General features: G+C 43.2%; 6 protein-coding genes across 6 annotated transcripts; 5 read left to right on the top strand and 1 right to left on the bottom strand.

The window, feature by feature from the left end:
* The first annotated feature begins 449 nt into the window (after positions 1-449).
* On the top strand, positions 450-2,144 carry LOC120904602 (peptide methionine sulfoxide reductase-like). The gene is made up of 4 exons (XM_040314709.1): positions 450-594; positions 671-873; positions 965-1,225; positions 1,549-2,144. Exons 1-4 carry the CDS (start codon positions 583-585, stop codon positions 1,781-1,783), a joined length of 711 nt encoding a protein of 236 aa, XP_040170643.1. The 5' UTR covers positions 450-582; the 3' UTR covers positions 1,784-2,144.
* Positions 2,145-10,957: 8,813 nt separating this feature from the next.
* On the top strand, positions 10,958-12,487 carry LOC120901487 (COP9 signalosome complex subunit 7). The gene is made up of 4 exons (XM_040309468.1): positions 10,958-11,246; positions 11,318-11,791; positions 11,857-11,995; positions 12,233-12,487. The coding sequence occupies exons 1-4, from the start codon at positions 11,049-11,051 to the stop codon at positions 12,256-12,258; spliced, it is 837 nt and encodes a 278-aa protein (XP_040165402.1). The 5' UTR covers positions 10,958-11,048; the 3' UTR covers positions 12,259-12,487.
* Positions 12,379-14,569, bottom strand: LOC120901485 (maltase A3-like). Its single transcript, XM_040309466.1, has 3 exons — positions 13,404-14,569; positions 13,228-13,335; positions 12,379-13,161 (listed from the first exon to the last, which is right to left on the bottom strand). Exons 1-3 carry the CDS (start codon positions 14,523-14,525, stop codon positions 12,574-12,576), a joined length of 1,818 nt encoding a protein of 605 aa, XP_040165400.1. The 5' UTR covers positions 14,526-14,569; the 3' UTR covers positions 12,379-12,573.
* A 480-nt stretch (positions 14,570-15,049) lies between these two features.
* On the top strand, positions 15,050-17,217 carry LOC120901486 (maltase A3-like). The gene is made up of 4 exons (XM_040309467.1): positions 15,050-15,590; positions 15,692-16,258; positions 16,340-16,947; positions 17,007-17,217. Exons 1-4 carry the CDS (start codon positions 15,111-15,113, stop codon positions 17,149-17,151), a joined length of 1,800 nt encoding a protein of 599 aa, XP_040165401.1. The 5' UTR covers positions 15,050-15,110; the 3' UTR covers positions 17,152-17,217.
* Positions 17,218-18,257: 1,040 nt separating this feature from the next.
* Positions 18,258-20,323, top strand: LOC120900020 (probable maltase). The gene is made up of 3 exons (XM_040306499.1): positions 18,258-19,373; positions 19,456-20,051; positions 20,129-20,323. Exons 1-3 carry the CDS (start codon positions 18,309-18,311, stop codon positions 20,208-20,210), a joined length of 1,743 nt encoding a protein of 580 aa, XP_040162433.1. The 5' UTR covers positions 18,258-18,308; the 3' UTR covers positions 20,211-20,323.
* Positions 20,324-20,450: 127 nt separating this feature from the next.
* On the top strand, positions 20,451-21,681 carry LOC120900021 (exosome complex component RRP43-like). The gene is made up of 4 exons (XM_040306500.1): positions 20,451-20,596; positions 20,666-21,135; positions 21,218-21,338; positions 21,429-21,681. The coding sequence occupies exons 1-4, from the start codon at positions 20,577-20,579 to the stop codon at positions 21,640-21,642; spliced, it is 825 nt and encodes a 274-aa protein (XP_040162434.1). The 5' UTR covers positions 20,451-20,576; the 3' UTR covers positions 21,643-21,681.
* Positions 21,682-21,796: the final 115 nt, after the last annotated feature.

Raw genomic sequence — 21,796 nt, forward strand, 5'->3', positions numbered from 1 at the left:
TCCGCTTGTAATACTCACACAACTAACTGGTCCGTTTCGCGATAAAGCATTCGATGTAGCTACACAACTTGTCGTTATTATATGAGGTTGAATGTATTGTGCACGAACATTCAACGATATTTCTAGCCAGAGTTACATTTTTTTAGTTTTCAATTAGATAGCTTCTACAGACAAGAGGCAGATACAGGCAAGATGATAAAAATAACCAAGCAGGTAACCCAGTTTTTCGCGTACAAAAAGTATTTCTGGTTGTAGCTTTAAAACACTCATAGACAACTCATACAGATCTGCTAGCATATGCGTACACAATACATTCGTTATGTTGTGAATACGATAGACTCGGGCCGTATTCGTACACCAACCAGTTAGTTGTGTGAGTATTACAAGCGGACCGGTTTGTTTTCACCCCGAGCGGGGTGGGGGATGTATATAAATCTGGCGCGCGAGAAACCGCAGCATCAAACCTAAATCACTGCTTGTGCCGAGCGATCGTCACAATCGTTCAGACAGCTGCGTGAGAACACTATCATACACGCGTTATTTATTCGAGCGATCGCTGCTAATTTGGTCAAAACCATCAACATGGTAGCTACAGTAAGTAGAAACGAACTGAGGTCTGCTGCATCGATGGTCGACGCTTAATCTTTCCTTTGACGCTTTGCCCCTCTAGGAACACGCACACGATCAAGCTGGAAGGCTGGAAAATATCCCCCAACAGCCGCTGCATCAGATCGACACGCCTTTTGAGAAGGCCACCTTCGGAATGGGGTGCTTTTGGGGATGTGATTCGCTCTTTGGCGCCACCAAGGGAGTTCTGCGGACACGTGTAGGCTATGCGGGAGGCTCTACCGAGTCGCCGGCCTATAAGAAGATGTACGTATTTCTTGCCTGTGCATAGTGCGTCGATGAGACCGACAGCTCTAATGGTTGCGCCCGTGTGTTTGCTGTGTCTTGTTTTCCACAGGGGAGATCACACGGAAGTCATCGAAATTGATTATGATCCTCAAACGATCAGTTACAACGATCTGCTGGATTTGTTTTGGAACAACTACGAGTACGGTCTGACCACTCGCATGAAGCGCCAGTACATGTCGCTGATTTTGTATCATAACGAGCAACAACGGCAAATTGCGGAAGCGAGCCGGGCAGAGGAGCAGGTGAAGCGTGCTCCGGAGCAGATCATCACCGAAATTGCACCAGCCGGTCCATTCTATCCTGCCGAAAAGTGAGTATCTCTTGCCGAACGCGAAAGATCGTTCAACTTTCAGGGTCGTACACTTGAGGCGTGTGCCGCAAGTCGATCTCACAAGTTCACTGTCACAGCTCAGTTTCTATGGCGACGGCGCGAAAGGCTTCACCAACATCAAACAAGCTGTGTTCGCATTTAAAGCGCGAAAACACCACCACTACGGTAGAGATTAACCGCATTTTAACGCACTACCACGTCTATTCGTCTAACACTTCCCCTTGCTCATCATACACTGGCCTTCTGTGCAATCACGAGATACTCACGATGTTTGGCATATTCGTTCTGTGTTCCTCATTCAGCTACCATCAAAAGTACCGCCTGCAGGGCCACACCGATCTGGCCAAGGGCATCGGACTCACGCCGGACTTGCTGCATACGTCACACGTGGCGGCTCGATTGAACGGATATCTCATCGGCGTATCCGGACTGAAGCAGTTTGAAGATGAGGCCGATCTGCTGGGATTGAGTAAGGATCAGGTGCAGTACGTCCGCGAGTACGTCATCCAGAACGAGGGCGGTGGCATTTTTTGTTGAAGCATTCCGGACGCATTGTGAGGAAAGAAATAACAGTGCATATAATCCATTCTCAACTTGATGGAGAACTGAACACAGTGAAGCTTTCTCTGTCCCTGGAGCGATTGCTGACAACGGTTTCATAAAGCGTTGTCACTTTTACATTTAAAAACTGGATCACCGATAGATTAGCGATCGATCGCTACGATGCGATTGGACAAGTGATGTTAGCCATACTGATTACAAGCAAGATGTTTTTTAATGGCAGATTCGTTCTTGATAAACCTGGTGTGATAAGGTATTAGGAGCTTAGAAGATGCCAACAATAGATAATAAGAAATTGAATAAAATACTGAAGTGTTGCACTTCTTTAACACAGCTACGTCATATTGTATCTTGATGGACTGGGCCTTGATATAACCGAACAGAGGAAGAAACTTACTACCACTTTCGAAACAGTATGTCTTATCAGGTGATCCTAGCGGCGATTTCAGCGATCCAGGGGATCAAATGTTACGGAGAGCTTATTTACTGTTTGCGGCTAGTGCGCCGTAGTATGGTTTAAAAGACGAAAGGGGTCCAAAGGAGTCTAAGTTTCTCGGAGTCATACCAACTAAGCGTTATGGTTTTTCTTTATGAAACAAATCAGCACACTTCAGATGCACCTCCTTCGGACCGGTTCATATGAGATTTAAAATCCAGAATGGGATTTTGTTAATTGATTCGTTTTCCGGTTATCCTACAGGACAGTCCCATGCGGTTTATTTTATCAAATAATATCTCGTTAGGATAGCGAAACACATGGCATTTGATGATTGTTGTACAATTGAATGTCAAGTATATGAATATGAATAAAAATGGGACGGAAAAATAAGATGATTTGCAACTTTCGTGAGCGATAAGTGATGATGAGGTTATCTCGGGGGGTGCCAGCTGTGCGCTGATGTGCCCGTCGGTTCACTTGAAGGTGTGCGCGTACCGTGCGCTAGTGTTTGAGCTATCTTGCGGTGAGATTTGAAAGTGTGCGCTACAAGCTTTCAATGTGCACGTGAACTAGTAATCATTGGACAAGTTCAGGAGGGGATGAAATGGGTCTATTTCTGTGATAATCAAAGCCAATCAAATTTGAGCAAAAAGAAACATTCGCCAATTCACACAACAAAACCTTATTGCGTCGCAGAAAATGTCTCGCATATTGGCGGTACCAATGTGAGGTCAGTTCCCAAAAGGAATTGTGACTCCCTTTCCGGCTCAGAAAGCTCACGCTTCGCAGCCGTCCATTATTGTTGCGAAGAAACAGTAGCACGTTTTTTTTTTTTTCAAGATCATCACACCGCCAAACCACGCTTAGCCCGTGCGCATGGGCAATTACCGGCGTGGTTCGTCTTTGTCTCGTGCTGCCTCTCCCTGCCGGCGTAAAACGCTGCTTGCTTGTCGTTCTCGCTTCGCTTGGCGGTGATTCAAGACTTTCCGTCGCTGTCGGTCGGGGCAATACCTTGCTCGTGACGATGATAACGGCGCGCACTTGCTTCCGATGTGGGATGGCGAATTTCATTCAAATTATTTTTCTCGTCGCGATTTCAGCCACTTCCAAAGGGCGAACTGGAGTGAAAGTAAGTTTTTCGGAAAGGGTGAAACGAGATCTTTATTTCGATACAGTTTGTGATGCGTGTAAATATGAAACTTAACACCTGCATTACACAAATTGATGCGTAACTACTCAGATATATTATCAGATATATTACTTTGATTGTTATTTTAAATCAAAATTCGCAATAATTCTATATAATACACACTGAGTTCAAGGAAACACAGACGCCACTTCGTTCATGTGTGTTAGTGCGTTTCATTTAATGGTTTGTTTTAGTTAAATTTCGCCTGTCTAATCAAATGTGCTTCACACAAGCTTTTTTAACAGATAATTGAGCACGCACTATCACTCTTCAAAACATTTTAGACGGCAAATAATCGGTCACGTGTGCTTTGCCTATTCGCACGGTACATGTATGCAAGGAATGCGAACGACCGGACATTATCCGAGTGATGTTGAATTTGAACAGCATACATGTACATATATCATACGTGAGATATTATACCATCAAACTTTTCGGAAATTAGGATGATATTAAAAGTGCGAAAACCCCGCAAAGAAAAATGTTTTGAAAGAAACGAAACGTGCTGCAGACATACATTTGTTTGCATTCCCGCCCCTTTAAATAGATGTGTTAGTGTATGGTATAAATACACCGATGTATGCTGCTTCACAACACACACATACACACATTACACTGTTCTTAAAATATTACTCACACATACGCAGCCAATTAAAAGGCCTTTCAAACCAAAGTGTATGAATATCAGGTGGTCTCGTCCCATACAAATTGACAACTAATTTCGAAATAAAAAAAAATCTCCTTTTGACAGAATGGGTGAAGTGAATTTCCATAGGAACCGTTCGCTTTGTTCTTAGCAACACATACGTAGTACACATTGGTGTCCTCATCGACGGCATTATTTTGATCCAAAAATGGATTTTAATTAGTTCAGATTTGGTTTAGCTTACAGTAACATATATTTTGAGTGCTTTTTAAGGTATTTCAGTGCAAATAACGAAGATTCTAAGATTGTTTGTGTGTAAGGCAAGTCGTCAGAAAGCTTGTTTGGGGAAATGTTTTCACCCATGCTGTCAAAAAGTGACGTTCAACTTTTGCTATAAAAAACAGGCTATGAGACCACCTGATATTCATACACTTTGTTTCAAACGGTGCGATGAGGGGCGAGCGATTGTTGCATAGGTTGTTGTATTAGCTAACATTATAATGCTTCGCTTGAGCTAGCACCGTTACTTGTTTGACAGATGGTTGCAGCTACCGTCTGTCAATCGTAATTCTGTCCATGTTTATTTTTCACGAAGGCTGCTACACCAATAGGCTCCATTTTCATAACCTTGTAAACATTATTGTTGATAAAGTTTAAATTATTTCCCCTTAAACAACAGTGCCAAAACAATTCCGCATACAAAATGTGCAAATGCATCGCTGGAACATGTGTCTGCTGGTAAGAAATAGATACTCACATTTCACACACATTTGTTGCGCAGCATCTATCCATACTCAAAAATTGGCGTCTTTATTATAGCTTTTCCCTTAATTTATTACTTTGCGTTTTCTATAAAACAGACTAAAGCTCCCATGACAATAGGAATATGAACCTTCTTATCGCGGAGCTCATAAGCGAAGCGAAATCAAATCATTGCTTTCTATTCCCAAATGCATGTCTCAACTCGGTCAAATTTGAAACCCATATACCATATTACGTACATGCATTATAATTTTAATGGTTTATTAAAAGATACATTTAATTTTCTTTTCTATTTTAACAGTTGCTGCCAATGCGCTATGAGCATGTTCATATCGCTGCTGTTCGTCTTCATACTGATCGCTGCAGCTGTCGCATTAGGAATTTACTTTGGACTGCTGAACGTGGACGATACAGCTCCGAATGTATCGGACTTCGTGCATAAAACTGGCGATTCTATAAAAGATAGCATTAAGGACAAGTTCCAATAGTTCCTTTCCATATTCTATGGGTACATCATAATTTTAAAGTTTTTACATCACATTGTGAATCTCTCCATAACTATACGCTATGCACACCCGAAAAAAGGGTTAACTACCATTGTAAGCCAACGATAGTGGCCTACAACAATTAAGCTACGCAATCGTACAAAACATAAGTGCTTTAATCGTCTATGCATGAAATGGTCAGTACGACCAGCAAACGTATTATTCATCGCTGCAGAGCCACCCAGAGAAACATAACAAGCATGATCGATACATACATTTGCTCAGGAACAATTACCACTGCTCCGCTCTTCATTCGAAGGCGCTTCATTGTCGTGGTAAGTTTACCAAATTTAAATTCCATCTCCGGTCCTTGCGTTATTATTTCCATTCGGTGACTGACACAATTCACATTCTGTTGGTTCGCCATTCTGTATGATTCATTCAAAACAACTGAACCAATAGTATGTATTTGTTTGTCGTTATACGTTTTCACACTGCACACTGAGAGCTTAGTACGCCCAATAGAGACATTGAAGTTTACGCTAGGTTTCTTTCAAATGTCCCACAAAACATGACCTTAGTTTTCAGTCAACTCAACAAGCTACCGCACTCATACAAGGAAGGAGCTTATCCTCGATTTAGGATGTCATCAAGGTTCAATGGTCTTTTTTTAACCCCGGCTACCTGTAGAGCAAGTGGTGAAGGATATCGCGTTGCTTGCGTGCTAACTGATTTGGACAGTGGGCTGGTTAATAGTTCAAGGACAGGTATGTCCATAACTATTTTGAGCTAGATGTACAACTATACATGTTAAATACATCTATGTTATGGATACAAGTTCACAAATTATCATATTTGAACACCATTTGCTATAAAGAAAGTTCTTTCTCTTTCGATTTGCTTTACGATCACTGTGTAAAGAGGAAATATCACGCAGCAACCGCATTATAGGCAAGGGTGTTGCTGGGGTGAAAATTACTCATACCCTCTTCCATACCGTATATTGAATTAAAAAGGTGCGATAATGGCTTCAAGCGTTCCGACTAGTGTTGGGCGTTCCGGTTCGAACCTAGTAAAAAAGTTCCTTTCTTTCCTTTCCGTTCCCTCCGTTCCGTTCCTTTCAAAATGTTCCTTCCGTTTCGTTCCATTCATTTCGTTCCTTTCGTTCGTTTCGTTCATTTCGTTTTTTCCCGTTCTTTCCGTTCCGTTCCGTTCTTTGCCGCTTCAATATTGTTAGTAAGGTGCTTTTGTTCGTGCGTTCCGTTCTTTTTAAAAACCGGTTTGGTCCGGCTGTTGGGGCACAATCTGTGTTGCTTTCGCTCTCTCACATGCTCACAAGAATATTTATCGCACTTCGTCGCTCATCGTTTATACAAATCGCGGTAAGCGAAACAGGAAATGGTGCAGCATTTAGTATTATGATGCAATTTGAATATCTGTTATACTTAACAAGGGGATTTAACAAGGGGTTGGAAGAGATTGGAGCTTGAAGGTTGGAGGAGTCGATAATATTTTCATTGATTCGAATTGATTGACATGATTCCAATATTTGGCCATTCGATTCGAAGCAACAATTTGTTTAAAATAATTAGTCGGTCTCGTGATTCACTTGTCAAATCATACGTCTTAACAACATGCTCGTCACGGATTCAAGCCTCGAATGGACCGTGATCCCATACATAGGAATGATTATCCTGCGATTATGGTAATTAATAAGTCACTGATAGCCAAGCCTTAGTGGTAAAGGAAGGCTTCGACCGACAATTGTTGTTACATCAAAAAAGGAGAAGTTTGAATAATGCTAGTTAGCTTGATACATCTAGATTTGGTGCCATGTATGATTTCAAATTGAAGAAATGTCTTTTTATATCTGTTTACCATCAACCGCAACCATCCCCCTCCCCCTCCCACTCCCACGGATTATCGTTTGTCGTATTAGCTCTGGGTCGATTCTTTAGTTCCGTTCCGTTCCTTTATTTTAACTTTGTTTTCCCAACACTAGTTCTGGCATATACCAATTGCTTGTGTAGTGGTGAAGCATCAGACACGTTTGAGTGCGATCGTGGTCGCATAAACATTGGCATTCATTACAAGGCTCATTGGTCGAGATCGCAAGACGTGTTTTCTAAAGGTTCTTCGAAAAGTTTTGCAAGCCGTAGGGAAAGGAGTTGCAAAAATGTGTCACTGTGGAACAATTATTGTCTGGTAAATAATCAAGTTTGTTGTTGTATCGGGTTTCAAACAAGTGAATAGAAATCAGTACTTTCCTTTCGTACGCCATAGCCATCGATCATCCAAATGAGCAACTTCATTCCAGAACAATGTCATATAAATCAGAGGAAAAGGCTTTTACCGTCGTTTACCGAAAGTTTACCGTCGATTACTAACATAAAAATGATTTCCGTTTTTACAAGCATGTTTTGCTCTTCCGCTTGAAATCTTATATTGTGAAAGCAAAACGTGAGTGTAGTGTACACTTTTGAACGGCTCTTTCCCCACTCCCTCGTTTCAACTCAAGGTTATTCTTGTTGAACAAAGTTAATTGAGTTTTTGTGCACAATCAAATTACATCATGTGCAAATAAAACGTGGGAAATGTGTCCATGAAATAGAAAAATAGACTCAACTTTTAATTGCAAACAAACGTATGAAAAGGAAATTCCCCAGCGGAGTCAGAATATGTTACGCTTCTCACACGGTAACACTGATACAGTGCCTCAATTGGAAAACCGTACGATTCAATAAAGTTTTGTCTAGTTCAAAATAATTCAAACTAGATTTGTATAGTTTTCCGATTGAGGCACACTGTATGTTATTTCCTACGATCTCAAACCCACACAACGACAACAAACAGCCAACAAAGAAACACAGACTACGGAGTAGACTACGGAGTTACGCGAATCATGAATCACCACACTATCACAAAGATGCATGCAGTAATAGCAAAAATATAGAATTATAAATTGCGTTTGTAAACCACTTCTCATTTCAGTTGCATTCTTTTCGCTATCGCCATTGCCGTAGCCGTTTACTATGGAGTTATTCACGTCGATGAGTCCGCTTCCGATGTAATAAAGGACACTGGATCGAAGATTAAGGATTCCATTAAAGATGGCTTTAAAAAGTTAAGCGACAATTGAGCGTGTTTGCAAATGTTACAACACACAACATAGAAGATGCTACCTGAAAATGGAACACCACCTCACTACCAAAAACGTGCCAGCTATTACGCATACAGATATTTGCTCCCATCTATACAAACACCTACATAATACTATTCCGTATAAAACGAAGCATGTAACGCGCCTACCTCGAAGGTGGGCCTACAATCACAAACAGAGATCTGGTATTAATCTCAGCAGATTGCTAATTTATTAAATCCGCGATTCAAAGGAAGCTTTTTATGAAGAATTTTTGCGATATTAATTGAATAAAATTTCTATTTAACATGTAATCGTCTAATTTTGCTGAGTTTCATGTTTCTTGTATATCTCTGTTCAGAGATCGCTTAACAACTAGCACAACTGACGTACCCAGATTTGGTAACAGATATCTGATCCTCAGTATGCTTTGCATGCATGAAATAACCGTGGCTCCTCTACCAATGGATTCATCCCAAATTTCCGAAATCCAACATACTTCTTGGTTGTGGTAAGTTTTTGAAATCACGAAAAATCAAATGCACACGCCTAATAGCATTTCTGATTATTAATTTCAGTCTCATTTGTACGACACTGGTGATTCTAGTGATGACAATAAGTGTTGCACTAAACATTTTTTTATGGATACGACTTTCAAAAGCATTCCAGCAATAGTGATCATCATGAACCGGGGTAAAATAAAGTAGATAAACTCAACTCACGTTTGTTCCTTGTTAAGTGTACTCAGGTACGAATACAAACTAAAACGCCAGCTTCTTCATTAGCAAAAACATGTGTTGATCAATTTCAAATCCATGTAGATTGTTGGCATCTCCCTGCAATCGCATCAACAGACCACCAAACGAAACGTACGCCGACAGCCGATTGGAAGACTCGGTCTGTGAATCGTCACCTTCAATCCTGTAAACTTTGCCGAACATTACGTACTCGAAACTGTCGGCACGCGATCCTTCTATTTCTGCAGCGTTGTACTCCATGCTGGCTGTGAAAGAAACGATGTTCAAATACAATGGTAGGTAAGACCTTCTACAACAATATTTTCTGTAGTTGTACGTATCCCCTTCCAACCCACTTACCTGCTGTTCCATCTTCGTGCAGAGTCGTTGCCAGAACGAGACGAAATTTGTCTCCCAGTTCCAGAGGGTAAAGCCACGAGTTGATGTCCAATATGAGATCCATTTTGAACGATTCGGATTCACAGTGAAGCCGGCTAACTCGATCAAACTTTTTCCCTTCTGGGTCCATGTCTTTCACATTGAAAATATCTTCGAACAATATTCCCGACATTCTGTTGCCAATGTGAAGCGCGCGTGCCTGCCAAACTTGAGGTTATGATGACCGGTTATTTGGTTTCCAAACTTGACACCACAAACCAGACCGATCTTTGTTTGTTAATTGTATAAAAATGGTGTCTAATGTTTTAAGACGCTATTTGGTACTTATTTTAATTCGATTGCGAGGAATTAACTTTGTTTTAAATGTGCTATTTCGCGATTGCTTGTGGCAATCTCGTTGCCGCACTTGTTTGTTTATTTCTGTGGCGTTGCCATTTTGACGTTTCCGTTCCGCTGATCTGATCTACACCGTGTATTGCAAAACTTGCCCACATCATTATCTGGCAAAGTTCATCGTAAAATAAATGAAAATATTACATATTACAGTTGCTAAATCAAAGTGCTTATTTCTGAGGTATTTTATAAAAATGTGTATATTTTACCAGTGAATGCCACAGTTTTATTATTTCCAAATTTAAATTAGCTAATATAAACGAATATCATACAGTCTGCTCCCGAGTTACGCGCTTTGTGCGTTCCCGAGAAATCCGCGTAAGTCTAATTTCGCAGTTTTAGACCAAACTCGGTATTTTTTATTCAATTTAATACTTTTATACACTTTATCATTTATTTTATACGATTTGTGTAGAACATTATGATATTTTTCGCTTGCAAGTGGATTAAATTTATTAACAAAAATGCAATTTATACTGCATTGGGAGCAAATTGTTCTGATTTGACACTTGATCTATAAAATTTTGAAAACCGCGTACAGGCGGTCCCCGAGATACACGGTTAATGGGGACCGAAAACGGCCGCAAAATACCGCGTATCTCGAATTTCCGCGTAAGTCGAATCTCGTGATTTCCAGCTAAAATATCACAAATTTTCGTGTAATTTTGCAAGAAGGGGGCGGTTTTAGTCACTTTATGAATTATTTGATATGATTCTGACTGAATATAACTGTTTTAAACCTTTTGAAATAGTTTTTAACATTCGATCAAAACGGAAATTATTTGGCAATTTGCAATTGATGTGTCAAATCAGTACAATTTGCTCAAAGAATTGTCAAATTTAGAAAACCGCGTATCTCCGAATCCGCGTATAAGAGGTACCGTGTATCTCGGGGACCGCCTGTATCTCTGAATCCGCGTAAGTCGAGAATCGCGTATCTCGGGAACAGACTGTATCTGCAGCTCGTAAATGTCAATCGATGTTTCCAAACCATTTTCTCGCGGAGTAACAAATATAACAGGTCGTTTGGAAGAAAAAGTACAACTAGCACCATGACTCCGGAATTATCGAATTTTGAAACCGACTCTCCGGCCCGTCAGCAGTACTCAGCGCACAATCCAATAGAGCAATACGTTTTGCTCGCTAAAGGAGCCAAAGGTGCGGCCTGTACGGAATTGATCAAACAGGTACTGGAAGCACCGGGAGTTCACGTTTTTGGAGAACTGTTGGCCATGCCCAACATTGAAGAGGTAAGCAATAATGGAAGGAGGATTGTGTTTGTTGATTTATTTTACTACTGTACCTGATGATTGCCTTTTAGCTACAAAATGGTCCACACGCTAACTACTACAACACACTGAATCTGTTTGCCTATGGAACATATCGTCAGTATCTAGAGAATCAGACGAAACTTATACAGCTTTCCCCGGCAATGCAAAAGAAGCTGCAACACCTAACGGTGGTATCTTTGGCGATTAAAAGCAAATGCATTCCGTACAACGAGCTGCTCGATGAGCTGGACATTAAAAATGTACGTGTGCTGGAGGATCTAATCATCGAAGCAATTTACGCCGATGTGATTCATGGCAAGCTGGACCAGAAAAATAAGCAGCTGGAAGTAGATTACGCCATTGGACGAGACATCCGCAAGGGTGATGTGAAGGAAATTGCCTCCACCCTGCAAGAATGGAGTGATTCGTGCGAAACCATTCTGCTCTGTCTTGAGACCCAAATTAATCGAGCCAACACTGAAAAGCAGAAACGTATAAAGCACAAGGAATCGATCGATCAAGAGGTGCGTTTGGGGGGAGTGATGGAAAGATACGTTCGAAAAGTAAATTACCATACTTTCTGTTTCAGATTGCCAATTTGAAAAAAGCGATAAAAACTCAAGCAGTAGAGTCCGACGAAGCAATGGCTACAGACACATGCCGGGATATCGTTGGTGGGCTAGATCTGCGTAAAAAACCAGCCAAATCGAAGAGCCTTAAAGGTTCCGGTAAGTCGTGGTTTAAAAATTTTACCTAAGTCAACTTAAAGGGCTATTTTTATGGTCAGTTATAGATGATTTCTTGTTGCTTTACAATGGTCTTACGGCCTGCTACCGAAAGCATCCATTTCATTCCGTTGAGTGTCAATGACGCTCTCTGTTCTTTCATTGTTTCTTTCAACATCGTTTTATTATTTTGTTTTGATTTTGTTTTTCATACAATTCACTTATTTTCTCATTCGAAAGGTCCAGGAAAGTCAGTATCGAAATGATTGGCTTAACTCCCTCCCAAGAAGACACACGCGCCTCAGCCTGCTAACCAAAGGGCAGCTTTTGGGATATTAAATCATGAGTGTCTTTTTACTTTACTTATTCACATTATTTATTCGACGTTTCGAGGAAAGACGGTACACGTGGTGCCGTTTCTTTATTTTTCTCATTACTAACCTATGTAATGAAATGCGCGAATAAAAAATATATATATATATCAGCGATTCAAAATGAACGAGTCTAGTCTAAATGAATGATAATCCGAAAGAGTAAAGGTATGCCAATACAGTGTACTGTTTAAAACAATGCGCCATTTACTAGATTTGTACAACTTCCGGCTGAATATGGTATGCCACTAGAACGAACGATTCCTTCGGTCCCACAACTATGCTATCCATTAGCACTGGTTCATTTTTCTCATGAACAGAATTGACACTCAAAATCGCAAGCAAGCCTACTTTCAGGGACGGTTCATACAGAGTCAGATTGATTGTTGGCTGCTGATTTCCAATGTTTGCAATTGTGTAGACAGAGCTTAACGTACCACCTATATTGGCCTGCCGCAAGATGATTAGTACATTCTCTTGCACAAATGTGGCTAAGGTATGCGGAATATATGAAACTATCTGCTTCATTCTAACCAAACTACGATAAACGTGAAGGTGGCTATGTTCATATTCTACAAGCTGCTTTTCTACATTCACTAGTGTGTAGTTCGGTGAAACTGGGAGCCATGTATGGTTTGCTTTCGAGAAGCCAGCATTCTTAGACGAATCCCACTGGAAAGGTGTCCGCTCCGGATCGCGTGTAGTATACTGGTAACGATCTGGGCCCGCATTACAAGCCGCTGGATCTACAGTGTCATTGTACGATATCCATACGTCGTCCATACCTATCTCTTCACCCTAAAAGTATATGCAGTTTTAGATGCTTTGGTTTCGAGCTGATGGCACATATCTGTTAATGCGTACATTGTAAGTAACGGCAACACCCGGCAGCGAAAGCATAATCATATTCATGGAATCTATCATATCTTCGCCAAATCGACTAGCTACACGGTGTTGATCGTGGTTTCCAAGCTAAAATGGATACAAGTTGCATTCGAGATTAAATGTAATACATGCTTCGTACATGCTATTAGACCTACCACCCAATTTGGAACGACAGAGTCCATCGGAGGCATATGGTCGATCCAGTAGTTGATAGTATTCAGAAAATCCTGTGCCGTAGAATCTTTATTGAGATCGGTTATGAAATGAAAATTGAACGGAATTTGTGCTCCAGGCACGGTTTCATTGCCGTAATATTTCATAACGATATCAATAGGCGAGTATGTTTCCGCCATAATAATACGTTCCCGTACGCCGTATTGCTGCTGGAACTCGTCCAGAACGGCACGCCACTGATAAACCATATCAAGCGTTTCGTTTCGATCCTGTGTATAGATGTGCACCAGATAGCCAGGGTCGTCCGGGTCATTGGTGTTTCCACTCAGCGGCTCATCCGGGTACTGGCCATCGGCATCAGGCGCTACTTCGAACAAGGTCGGCACCGCATCAATGCGAAACCCTGCTACGCCGCGTCCCAGCCAAAATCGCATTACGTCTTTCATTGCTTCCACCACGGCTGGATTGCGGTAGTTTAGATCCGGTTGCTTCACCGAGAATTGATGCAGGTAATACTCCTTGCGTGTCTTGCTCCACTGCCAGGCACTGCCGCGGAAAAAGCTAACCCAGTTGCACGGTGCGAGGGGTTGACCGTTGGTATCGTTTGGATTCGGTCGTCCAGGATGCCAGATGTAAAAATCTTCAAAACCGGGCACTCTCAGCTCGGATTTTTTAAACCATTCGTGCTCATCGCTGGTGTGATTGGGCACGAAGTCCAAAATTATCTCCATATTCAAATCGTTAGCCTTCTTTAACATTGCGTCGAAATCAGCCATGGTGCCATACTCTGGTTGAATTTTGTAGTAATCCGATATGTCGTAACCAAAATCAGCCATCGGCGATGCGAATATTGGTGATAGCCAGAACCCGGTTATGTTGTGAAGATCCAAATAACCTAACCGTGACGTGATGCCACACAAATCGCCTATACCATCACCATTGCTATCCATGAACGATCGCGGATAGATTTGATAGAATACAGCTGATTTCCACCACCCGTTATCATTTCTTTTATCATGTTGTGCACTTCGGGCTAGGAAGTTTCCTAAACCTAGCCAACACACAAACAAAACACTATATACGGCAGACAGTTTATTTCTCATCGCACCGCAGCCGAGTGCCGAGACAGACTGAAGAGAGAACACGATCACATTTCTTAGCAGCACCCGTATTATGTGTGCCCGAAGGGAGATAAGATTATTACCCGAATCATGTGGTTAGCTATTTTTAGAACCGCATAACGAGTGCAGCTCGCTGCTCACGCTGCTCACTCGTCTTTCCCGTCGTACACAAAGCATGGAAAGCGATCGTGATGCGATTGTATGCTTTGTACCCCAAATGCAACGCGATGAGTGTGTTTGTGTATCAAGACGCACTAATGCCTTATACGCACGCGGACTGACATGCTGGAAGAGGTGTTTTGAAACCTTTCTTACCTTCAATGTCCAATAGGAATAATCGAAAAGGGAAAATACTACATGCGAACACGGCCGTGTGATTCTGTGTCCCCTCGAGAGCCATTGTCGAGAGGTTTGCAAATAGGAAACTAGTAATCAACGCTTTCCGCGATTATAAGATCCGCTCGATAACGGTAGTAGGTGTACCTATATATACAACTATGGTTTTGAAACACCGACAGCAGTTTGTTGAATTGTGTGCACCTAACTACGTCTGAACTGTGTGCCAGTATGGCCCTCTACTACTGGCTAGCTTTACTACTGTTGGGCTGGTCTACTGTGACTGCCCAGAAGGATTGGTGGGAAAGTGCGAGCTTCTATCAAATCTATCCGCGATCGTTTCAAGATAGTAACGGCGATGGAATAGGCGATCTTAATGGCATCAAAAGTCGGTTACCGTATCTGAAGTCACTCGGTATGACTGCATTTTGGCTTTCCCCGATCTACCCTTCACCGATGGCCGACTTTGGGTATGATATCTCCAACTTTATGGACATTCATCCGAGCTTTGGAACGTTGGCTGACTTTAAGCAGCTGGTGGAAGAAGCGAAAAAACTGCAATTACGCATCATCCTCGACTTCGTGCCTAACCATTCGAGCGACGAGCATGAGTGGTTCAAGAAAAGCGTTCAGCGAGTAAGTGGGTACGAAGACTATTACGTGTGGCAGGATCCCAAACCGGGCACGGAACGCGACCCTCCAAACAACTGGGTAAGAAAGAAAGAATAAGAAAAAAAGCTTCGCTTTGCCGCTTGATGCCGTATCGAAGTCGTTCTTTTGATTTACAAAACTCTGCTTTCTGCTTTAAAAAGGTTGCAGCATGGTACGGCTCGGCGTGGGAATGGAATGACGAGAGAAAGCAATTTTATCTGCACCAGTTTCACAAGAAGCAGCCCGATCTGAACTACCGCAACCCGGCCGTGGTGCAGGCTATGAAGGATGTGTTGCGCTTCTGGTTGGACCAGGGCGTCGACGGCTTCCGAATTGATGCGGTCCCGTGGCTGTTCGAGACGGTGGGTTTCCCGGACGAACCTGTTAGCGGTCATTCCACCGATCCGTTAAGTCAGAACTACCTTACCCACATTTATACGCTCGATCAACCGGAAACCGTTGACATGGTGTATCAATGGCGGGAATTGATGGATCAGTACAAACAAGAGCACAATACCACCACCAAAGTGCTCATGACCGAGGCATGGTCCTCGTTGGATGTTGTAAAAACGTACTTCAACGACAGTAATAACCGGCAAGGATCGCAAATGCCGTTCAACTTCCAGTTAATCATGCGGCTGGATCAAAATTCTAAAGCATCCGATTTTCAGACGGTTATTAACTCGTGGCTGGATATCATTCCTCCTGGCCACACGCCCAACTGGGTGGTAAGTAGTGGATTTCTTCCTACTGGTTTGTTGTAACCTGACCAGATAATTAAAAAAAACCGTTTCCTCGTTTCCTACCAGCTTGGTAATCACGACAAACGTCGTGTTTCGTCACGAATGGGTGGAGATCATATGGTAGACATAATGGCTATGATCGAGCTCACCTTACCCGGCATAACGGTCACTTACCAGGGAGAAGAAATTGGAATGCATGACGTTGATATCTCGTGGGCGGACACTCAAGATCCTGCTGCATGCCAGCTGACCGAAGAGACGTATCAGGAAGGTACACGCGACCCAGCCAGAACACCGTTCCAGTGGGATTCTACTGCAAACGCAGGTTTTACGAACGCTTCTGTAAAACCGTGGCTTCCGCTAGCTACCGATTATCCGCTGGTGAACGTAAAAACACAACAAGAATCAGCCCAAAACAGTCATATAAAGGTGTTCAAGGAGCTGATGAACTTACGCGGCACAAACACGCTTATCTGGGGCTCGTTTAAGTCACTGGTACTTGGCGAAAATGTGTACGCTATACTGCGTTCTTTCCCCAACGACAAACGAACATATGTCGTGCTGGCAAACATTGGCTCCAAGAGCGAAATAATTGACGCTACAAAACTGGACAACAGTTTACCGAACGAGCTTGTGTTTCGCGTGGTAAGCGTATCGTCAAATCATATCACCGGGTAAGCCAAACCTCGCCAAATTTCTTTGACCTGCACTACATCTATCGTTTATTTTTTAGAGAATCGGTCGCAACAAACAACATTCTTTTACAGCCTTACGAAGCCGTAGTTTTGGCTAACCATGCAATTCGATTGGCGCAGCAGCTTTATGTATTGATCGGTGCTGTTTGTATGTTGGTGGGTGTGCAATTGTTTAAGGCGTAAGCACAAAATTCGCTTAAAAGTGTAGCAGTGAAACAATAAAAAAGGAAGATCCTTCAAAATATGTAATTGTATTTTATCATATGTTTTGAAATACTATAAAACCTATATAAGCTTTGAGAAATGTATGATCCCGCTAACATGTACGGCATCAAAGGAAATTAGTTTGAGTTTGAATGGTCCATTGGCCGGATTGTCACAGACCATACATCTTATCTCTTCCGCCTGCCTGTACCACACTCCTGGGTATGGCTTTCAGTGACTTACTGATCTGTACACATCATCGCAGGATAGTCAAGTCAAGGACCTACGGGAATGGGGGAGGGGAGGGGGCACGATCCATTCGGGGTTTGATCCATGACGGGCATGTTGTTAAAGTCGTTGTCGTTGACGACTGTACCACCATTAATATAAATAACCGGCTTAAATCCAAATATCGTTTATTTGTATGCGATATTATTCATTCTTAACCATGTTATGTGTTATGGTGAATGGCTAGCTAAAGCCTTTTCATAGCAGAAAAACCTTTAAGGGTTCTCATTGTTCGTCATTAGATGGAAGTAGATGTTATCGGAATCTCGAGAAATGTATGAAGGTTATGCAGTATAAAGGAGGTAGAAGTGTTCGAAACAAACAAGAATTTGTTATCTTTTGGAAACTTTCATAATAAAAATGATATATTCGAAACGATATAATAATTTGTAGCTCTTTGATAGCATTGAGTTTAAAGAATACAAAATCAAATCACTCACTGTACTGCACTTTAGGTGGCAAGTGCAACCATTGAAGTCAAGAAACAATGCCACCCCCGGTGACCCCTTCAATGCCGTTAGTAGGTATAAAAAATGATCAATTTGTCGCCTCGTGAGTGTCCGGAAAAACAACACCGAACTCTGTGTGATTGTGTCTTATCAATCAGCAAACATCGTTCAAGTCATCGCGTTTAGCGATTCATTTCTATCTCGCATGCCGGCTTGCATAGGCATTGTTTAGTTTGTGCATCAAACAGCAAATACTCATCATCATCAAAAAGATCAACTACCGGTGGCTTCAGGGCGAGCGCGAAGGGAACGAATGTAAAACGCCTATAAAAATAGCAGCTGCCGTATGGCCGGGAAGCATAGTTGTTCCCCCGCCCAACGCAGCGCGTGGTCGTGACAATGTGGTCCACGGTGATTCTTCTAGGTGTGCTTTTGATCGTGCCATCGCTGCTGGCCGACGAACACTGGTGGCAGCATGCCAACTTTTATCAGATCTATCCACGATCGTTCAAAGACAGTGACGGCGATGGAGTCGGAGATTTGCGCGGCATAATGGAAAAAGTTCCGTACCTGCGACGCGAGCTCGGCATCGATGCAATATGGCTGTCGCCGATCTTCAAGTCACCGATGGCCGACTTTGGCTACGATATTGCCGATTTCCGCGACATTCATTCGGAGTTTGGAACAATTGCTGACCTGGAAGCGCTGGCGACCGCTTGTAATGCAGAGGGGCTCAAGCTAATCCTGGACTTTGTTCCGAACCACAGCAGCGATGAAAGTGAGTGGTTTCTAAAGTCCGTCCAGAAGGATCCCACCTACAGCGATTACTATGTGTGGCACCCGGGTAAGACGCTGGCTAACGGGACGCGCGTGCCTCCTTCGAACTGGGTGAGTGTCTTCCGTGGTTCAGCCTGGGAGTGGAACGACGTGCGGAAGGAGTACTATCTCCACCAGTTCCTGGTTAAGCAGCCCGATCTGAACTATCGCAATCCCGCGCTAGTACAAGAAATGAAAGATGTGATGACGTTCTGGCTTGGCAAAGGCGTCCATGGATTCCGCATCGATGCCGTGCCGTATCTTTTTGAATCGCTGCCCGTTAATGGCGTGTATCCGGACGAGGAGAAAAGCGGCGAAACGGACGACCCAGACAATCCGACGTACTTGGTTCACCAGCACACACAGAATCTAGATGAAACGTTCGACATGATGTACCAGTGGAGAAAGGTGGTGGATGACTTCAAGCAACAGACACAATCCGAGGATATCGTCCTGATGGCGGAGGCTTACACGCCTCTACTGAACATTATCCGGCTATTTGGTAATGAAGTTTCGGAAGGAGCACACATTCCGTTCAACTTCGAGGTCCTTAGCAATACGTTCAAGGATACGACGGGACAACAGTTTTACGACAACATCAAGCGTTGGCTGGACGTGGTGCCAGAGAATAGATTTTCCAACTGGGTGGTATGTACACCCGATGGACCCGGGCACCGCACGATTCTGCCTTTCTCATACCGTTTTTTCCCTCTTATTTTGATCTGTTTAGCTTGGCAATCACGACAACAAACGAGTCTCGTCGCGCCTGGGTGTTGCACGGGCAGATCTTTACCAGATAGCGCTGAACGTGCTGCCGGGAGTTGCTGTCACGTACAATGGCGACGAGCTAGCGATGGAGGATGTCTTCATCTCCTGGAAGGACACCATCGATCCGGCAGCCTGCAATTCTAACCCCAAGGACTATCTGCTGTACAGCCGCGACCCGGTGCGAACACCGTTCCAGTGGGACGATTCGGTTAGTGCCGGTTTCTCAACCAACCGCACCACCTGGCTACCGGTCGCGTCCAACTACAAAACCCTCAACTACAAAGCGCAGAAAGCTGCGCCACGCTCCCACGTGAAAATATTCAAAGCTCTCGTTCGGCTCCGCAAACAGCGCACACTGCGCGAAGGAACGATGGAAATGCAGTTGGTAGGCGATAACATAATCGTGATTAAACGGCACCTGGAAGGAGCGAGCACAATTATTGCCGTGCTTAACTTCAACAAAACCACCGAAACCGTTAAACTGTCGTCGGTGTTTCAAGGACTTCCATCCGCCTTTGAGGTGATTACCTCGTCGATGCAAACCGACTACATAGATGGGTAAGGTTGTTCGAACAATTTGACTCACCAATTACTTTCAAGCTTAAACGAGTGGATTTCCATTTTTACCATTCCAGTTCCATCGTAGGACGAGATGAGGTTGTGTTGCCCGCTGACGCAGCTATCGTCTTGGAAGGAAATGTCGCGAATGGCATTTAGATCGCGGCTGTATTATCATTTGACTGTTGTTATTCAAAATATGTAGCAAACTTTAAGTGTATAGTTTGCGAGTGGACAGTTCTCTGCACAAAAATAAAAAAGAATAAAAACTACTCCGGACCATCACGGTACCCTTGATTCTTCCCACTTCCGGTTACGATTCCTACTAAAAACTAGCCCGCGCGGCGAGACTTTATATTAGAACCGCTGTATTGTTATGATTGCGTATTTAGAACAACGTCGTTTGACGTACGTTTCGGTTCAGGATGACGTTTCTACATAACCTCGTCTTGTGGCGGCGCGCTGCTGCAGCACATTCATTTGTAAACATTGTCGCTAAACGATTGCCCTGCGGCCCCCAAAACGATGGATCTCAAAACGTTCAAGTGGGTATACACTCTTGCAATTTGCGCACTTCATACTGTTTCAATGTATGGGCCACTTATTTTGTACAGATTGCTGCATCCTGTGAAGTACTACAAAGATTACCTCGAAAACAACATTCGTCCCGATGGGCGCGAACTGGAAGAGCTGCGGCCACTGGCTATTAGCTTCGATGTGATCAAAAGCGCGGATGGATCCGCAATAGTGAAAGTGGGCAACACAACGGTAGTGTGCGGAATTAAAGCAGAACTGGCCACACCGAATGCGTTAGCACCGGGGCACGGCTTTCTCGTACCGAATGTCGATCTGTCACCGGTATCGTCACCGTCGTACCGTCCCGGGCCACCGTGCGATGAGGCTCAGGTGTACAGCCAATCGGTAGCGGACGCGATCAGCAATGCCCGCTGCATCGATTTGCAGCAGCTTTGCATCTCGCCCGGAAAGCTGGTATGGTGTTTGTACTGCGATTTAGTATGTCTGGATCATGACGGATGCGTCTTAGATGCTGCTATAATAGCACTCGTAGCCGCTTTCCACACAGGTAACGAAGAATGGGATACCACGGATGCCGAGTGCGCTGCATAATACTGCTCCATCGTTTGATAATATATTTTATTTTGCAGTAAATCTTCCCACCATTCAATACAATAGTGACACAGAGGAAACGGAAGCAGACACATCCAGGCTTTTGCCGTTGACGGTTGACTGTGTGCCTGTAACGACCTCGTTCGTGATGGTTGCTGGGTAAGTTAGATATATGACGACAACGCCCAACACGGAGAACCTTATGTATGATTCGATAGGGTAAATAAGACATCATCTATCATCTTCTAGCCGCTTGATTGCGGATCCGACCACCGAAGAAGAAAAACTTGCGAGCACGACCTTAACGGTAACGGTAAGCGATGGCAAGATGAGCTTTTTCAACCAGTCCGGTGGCGATCCAATGGACAGCAGAACGCTTAAAAAGTGCACCGACAGTGCAATAAAACGCGAACGGTCCGTGAAAAAGATGATTCTAACCATGCAAAGAAAATCATCCAGCTGAACGCAAATGAAAATAAAAGGATTAAGAATTGAGAACAGTTTCGGTCATGAGTGTAGCTCATTTTAATTAAGTTTCAGTTCATTATTCACTTTCGTAACAGAAATACATACACTTCGGCGTGTGGCCGTCAGATGAGTAGTATAAGTACCTGGGT

This window comes from Anopheles arabiensis, chromosome 3 (assembly GCF_016920715.1).
Source record: "Anopheles arabiensis isolate DONGOLA chromosome 3, AaraD3, whole genome shotgun sequence".
Lineage (NCBI taxonomy): Eukaryota > Metazoa > Arthropoda > Insecta > Diptera > Culicidae > Anopheles > Anopheles arabiensis.

Coding starts and splice junctions, on each gene's coding strand:
- LOC120900020 (XM_040306499.1), top strand. CDS start 18,309: ATGTGGTCCACGGTGATTCTTCTAGGTGTGCTTTTGATCGTGCCATCG. Junction 19,374..19,455: donor ATAGATTTTCCAACTGGGTG/GTATGTACACCC, acceptor TGATCTGTTTAG/CTTGGCAATCACGACAACAA. Junction 20,052..20,128: donor CAAACCGACTACATAGATGG/GTAAGGTTGTTC, acceptor TTACCATTCCAG/TTCCATCGTAGGACGAGATG.
- LOC120901485 (XM_040309466.1), bottom strand. CDS start 14,525: ATGAGAAATAAACTGTCTGCCGTATATAGTGTTTTGTTTGTGTGTTGG. Junction 13,336..13,403: donor CTGTCGTTCCAAATTGGGTG/GTAGGTCTAATA, acceptor TATCCATTTTAG/CTTGGAAACCACGATCAACA. Junction 13,162..13,227: donor GTGTTGCCGTTACTTACAAT/GTACGCATTAAC, acceptor ATATACTTTTAG/GGTGAAGAGATAGGTATGGA.
- LOC120904602 (XM_040314709.1), top strand. Junction 874..964: donor TCGCCGGCCTATAAGAAGAT/GTACGTATTTCT, acceptor TGTTTTCCACAG/GGGAGATCACACGGAAGTCA. Junction 1,226..1,548: donor CCATTCTATCCTGCCGAAAA/GTGAGTATCTCT, acceptor TTCCTCATTCAG/CTACCATCAAAAGTACCGCC.
- LOC120901487 (XM_040309468.1), top strand. CDS start 11,049: ATGACTCCGGAATTATCGAATTTTGAAACCGACTCTCCGGCCCGTCAG. Junction 11,247..11,317: donor CCATGCCCAACATTGAAGAG/GTAAGCAATAAT, acceptor ATTGCCTTTTAG/CTACAAAATGGTCCACACGC. Junction 11,792..11,856: donor AGGAATCGATCGATCAAGAG/GTGCGTTTGGGG, acceptor TTTCTGTTTCAG/ATTGCCAATTTGAAAAAAGC.
- LOC120901486 (XM_040309467.1), top strand. CDS start 15,111: ATGGCCCTCTACTACTGGCTAGCTTTACTACTGTTGGGCTGGTCTACT. Junction 15,591..15,691: donor GCGACCCTCCAAACAACTGG/GTAAGAAAGAAA, acceptor TGCTTTAAAAAG/GTTGCAGCATGGTACGGCTC. Junction 16,948..17,006: donor TCGTCAAATCATATCACCGG/GTAAGCCAAACC, acceptor TTTATTTTTTAG/AGAATCGGTCGCAACAAACA.
- LOC120900021 (XM_040306500.1), top strand. CDS start 20,577: ATGGATCTCAAAACGTTCAA. Junction 20,597..20,665: donor ATGGATCTCAAAACGTTCAA/GTGGGTATACAC, acceptor TATTTTGTACAG/ATTGCTGCATCCTGTGAAGT. Junction 21,136..21,217: donor CGTAGCCGCTTTCCACACAG/GTAACGAAGAAT, acceptor TTTATTTTGCAG/TAAATCTTCCCACCATTCAA.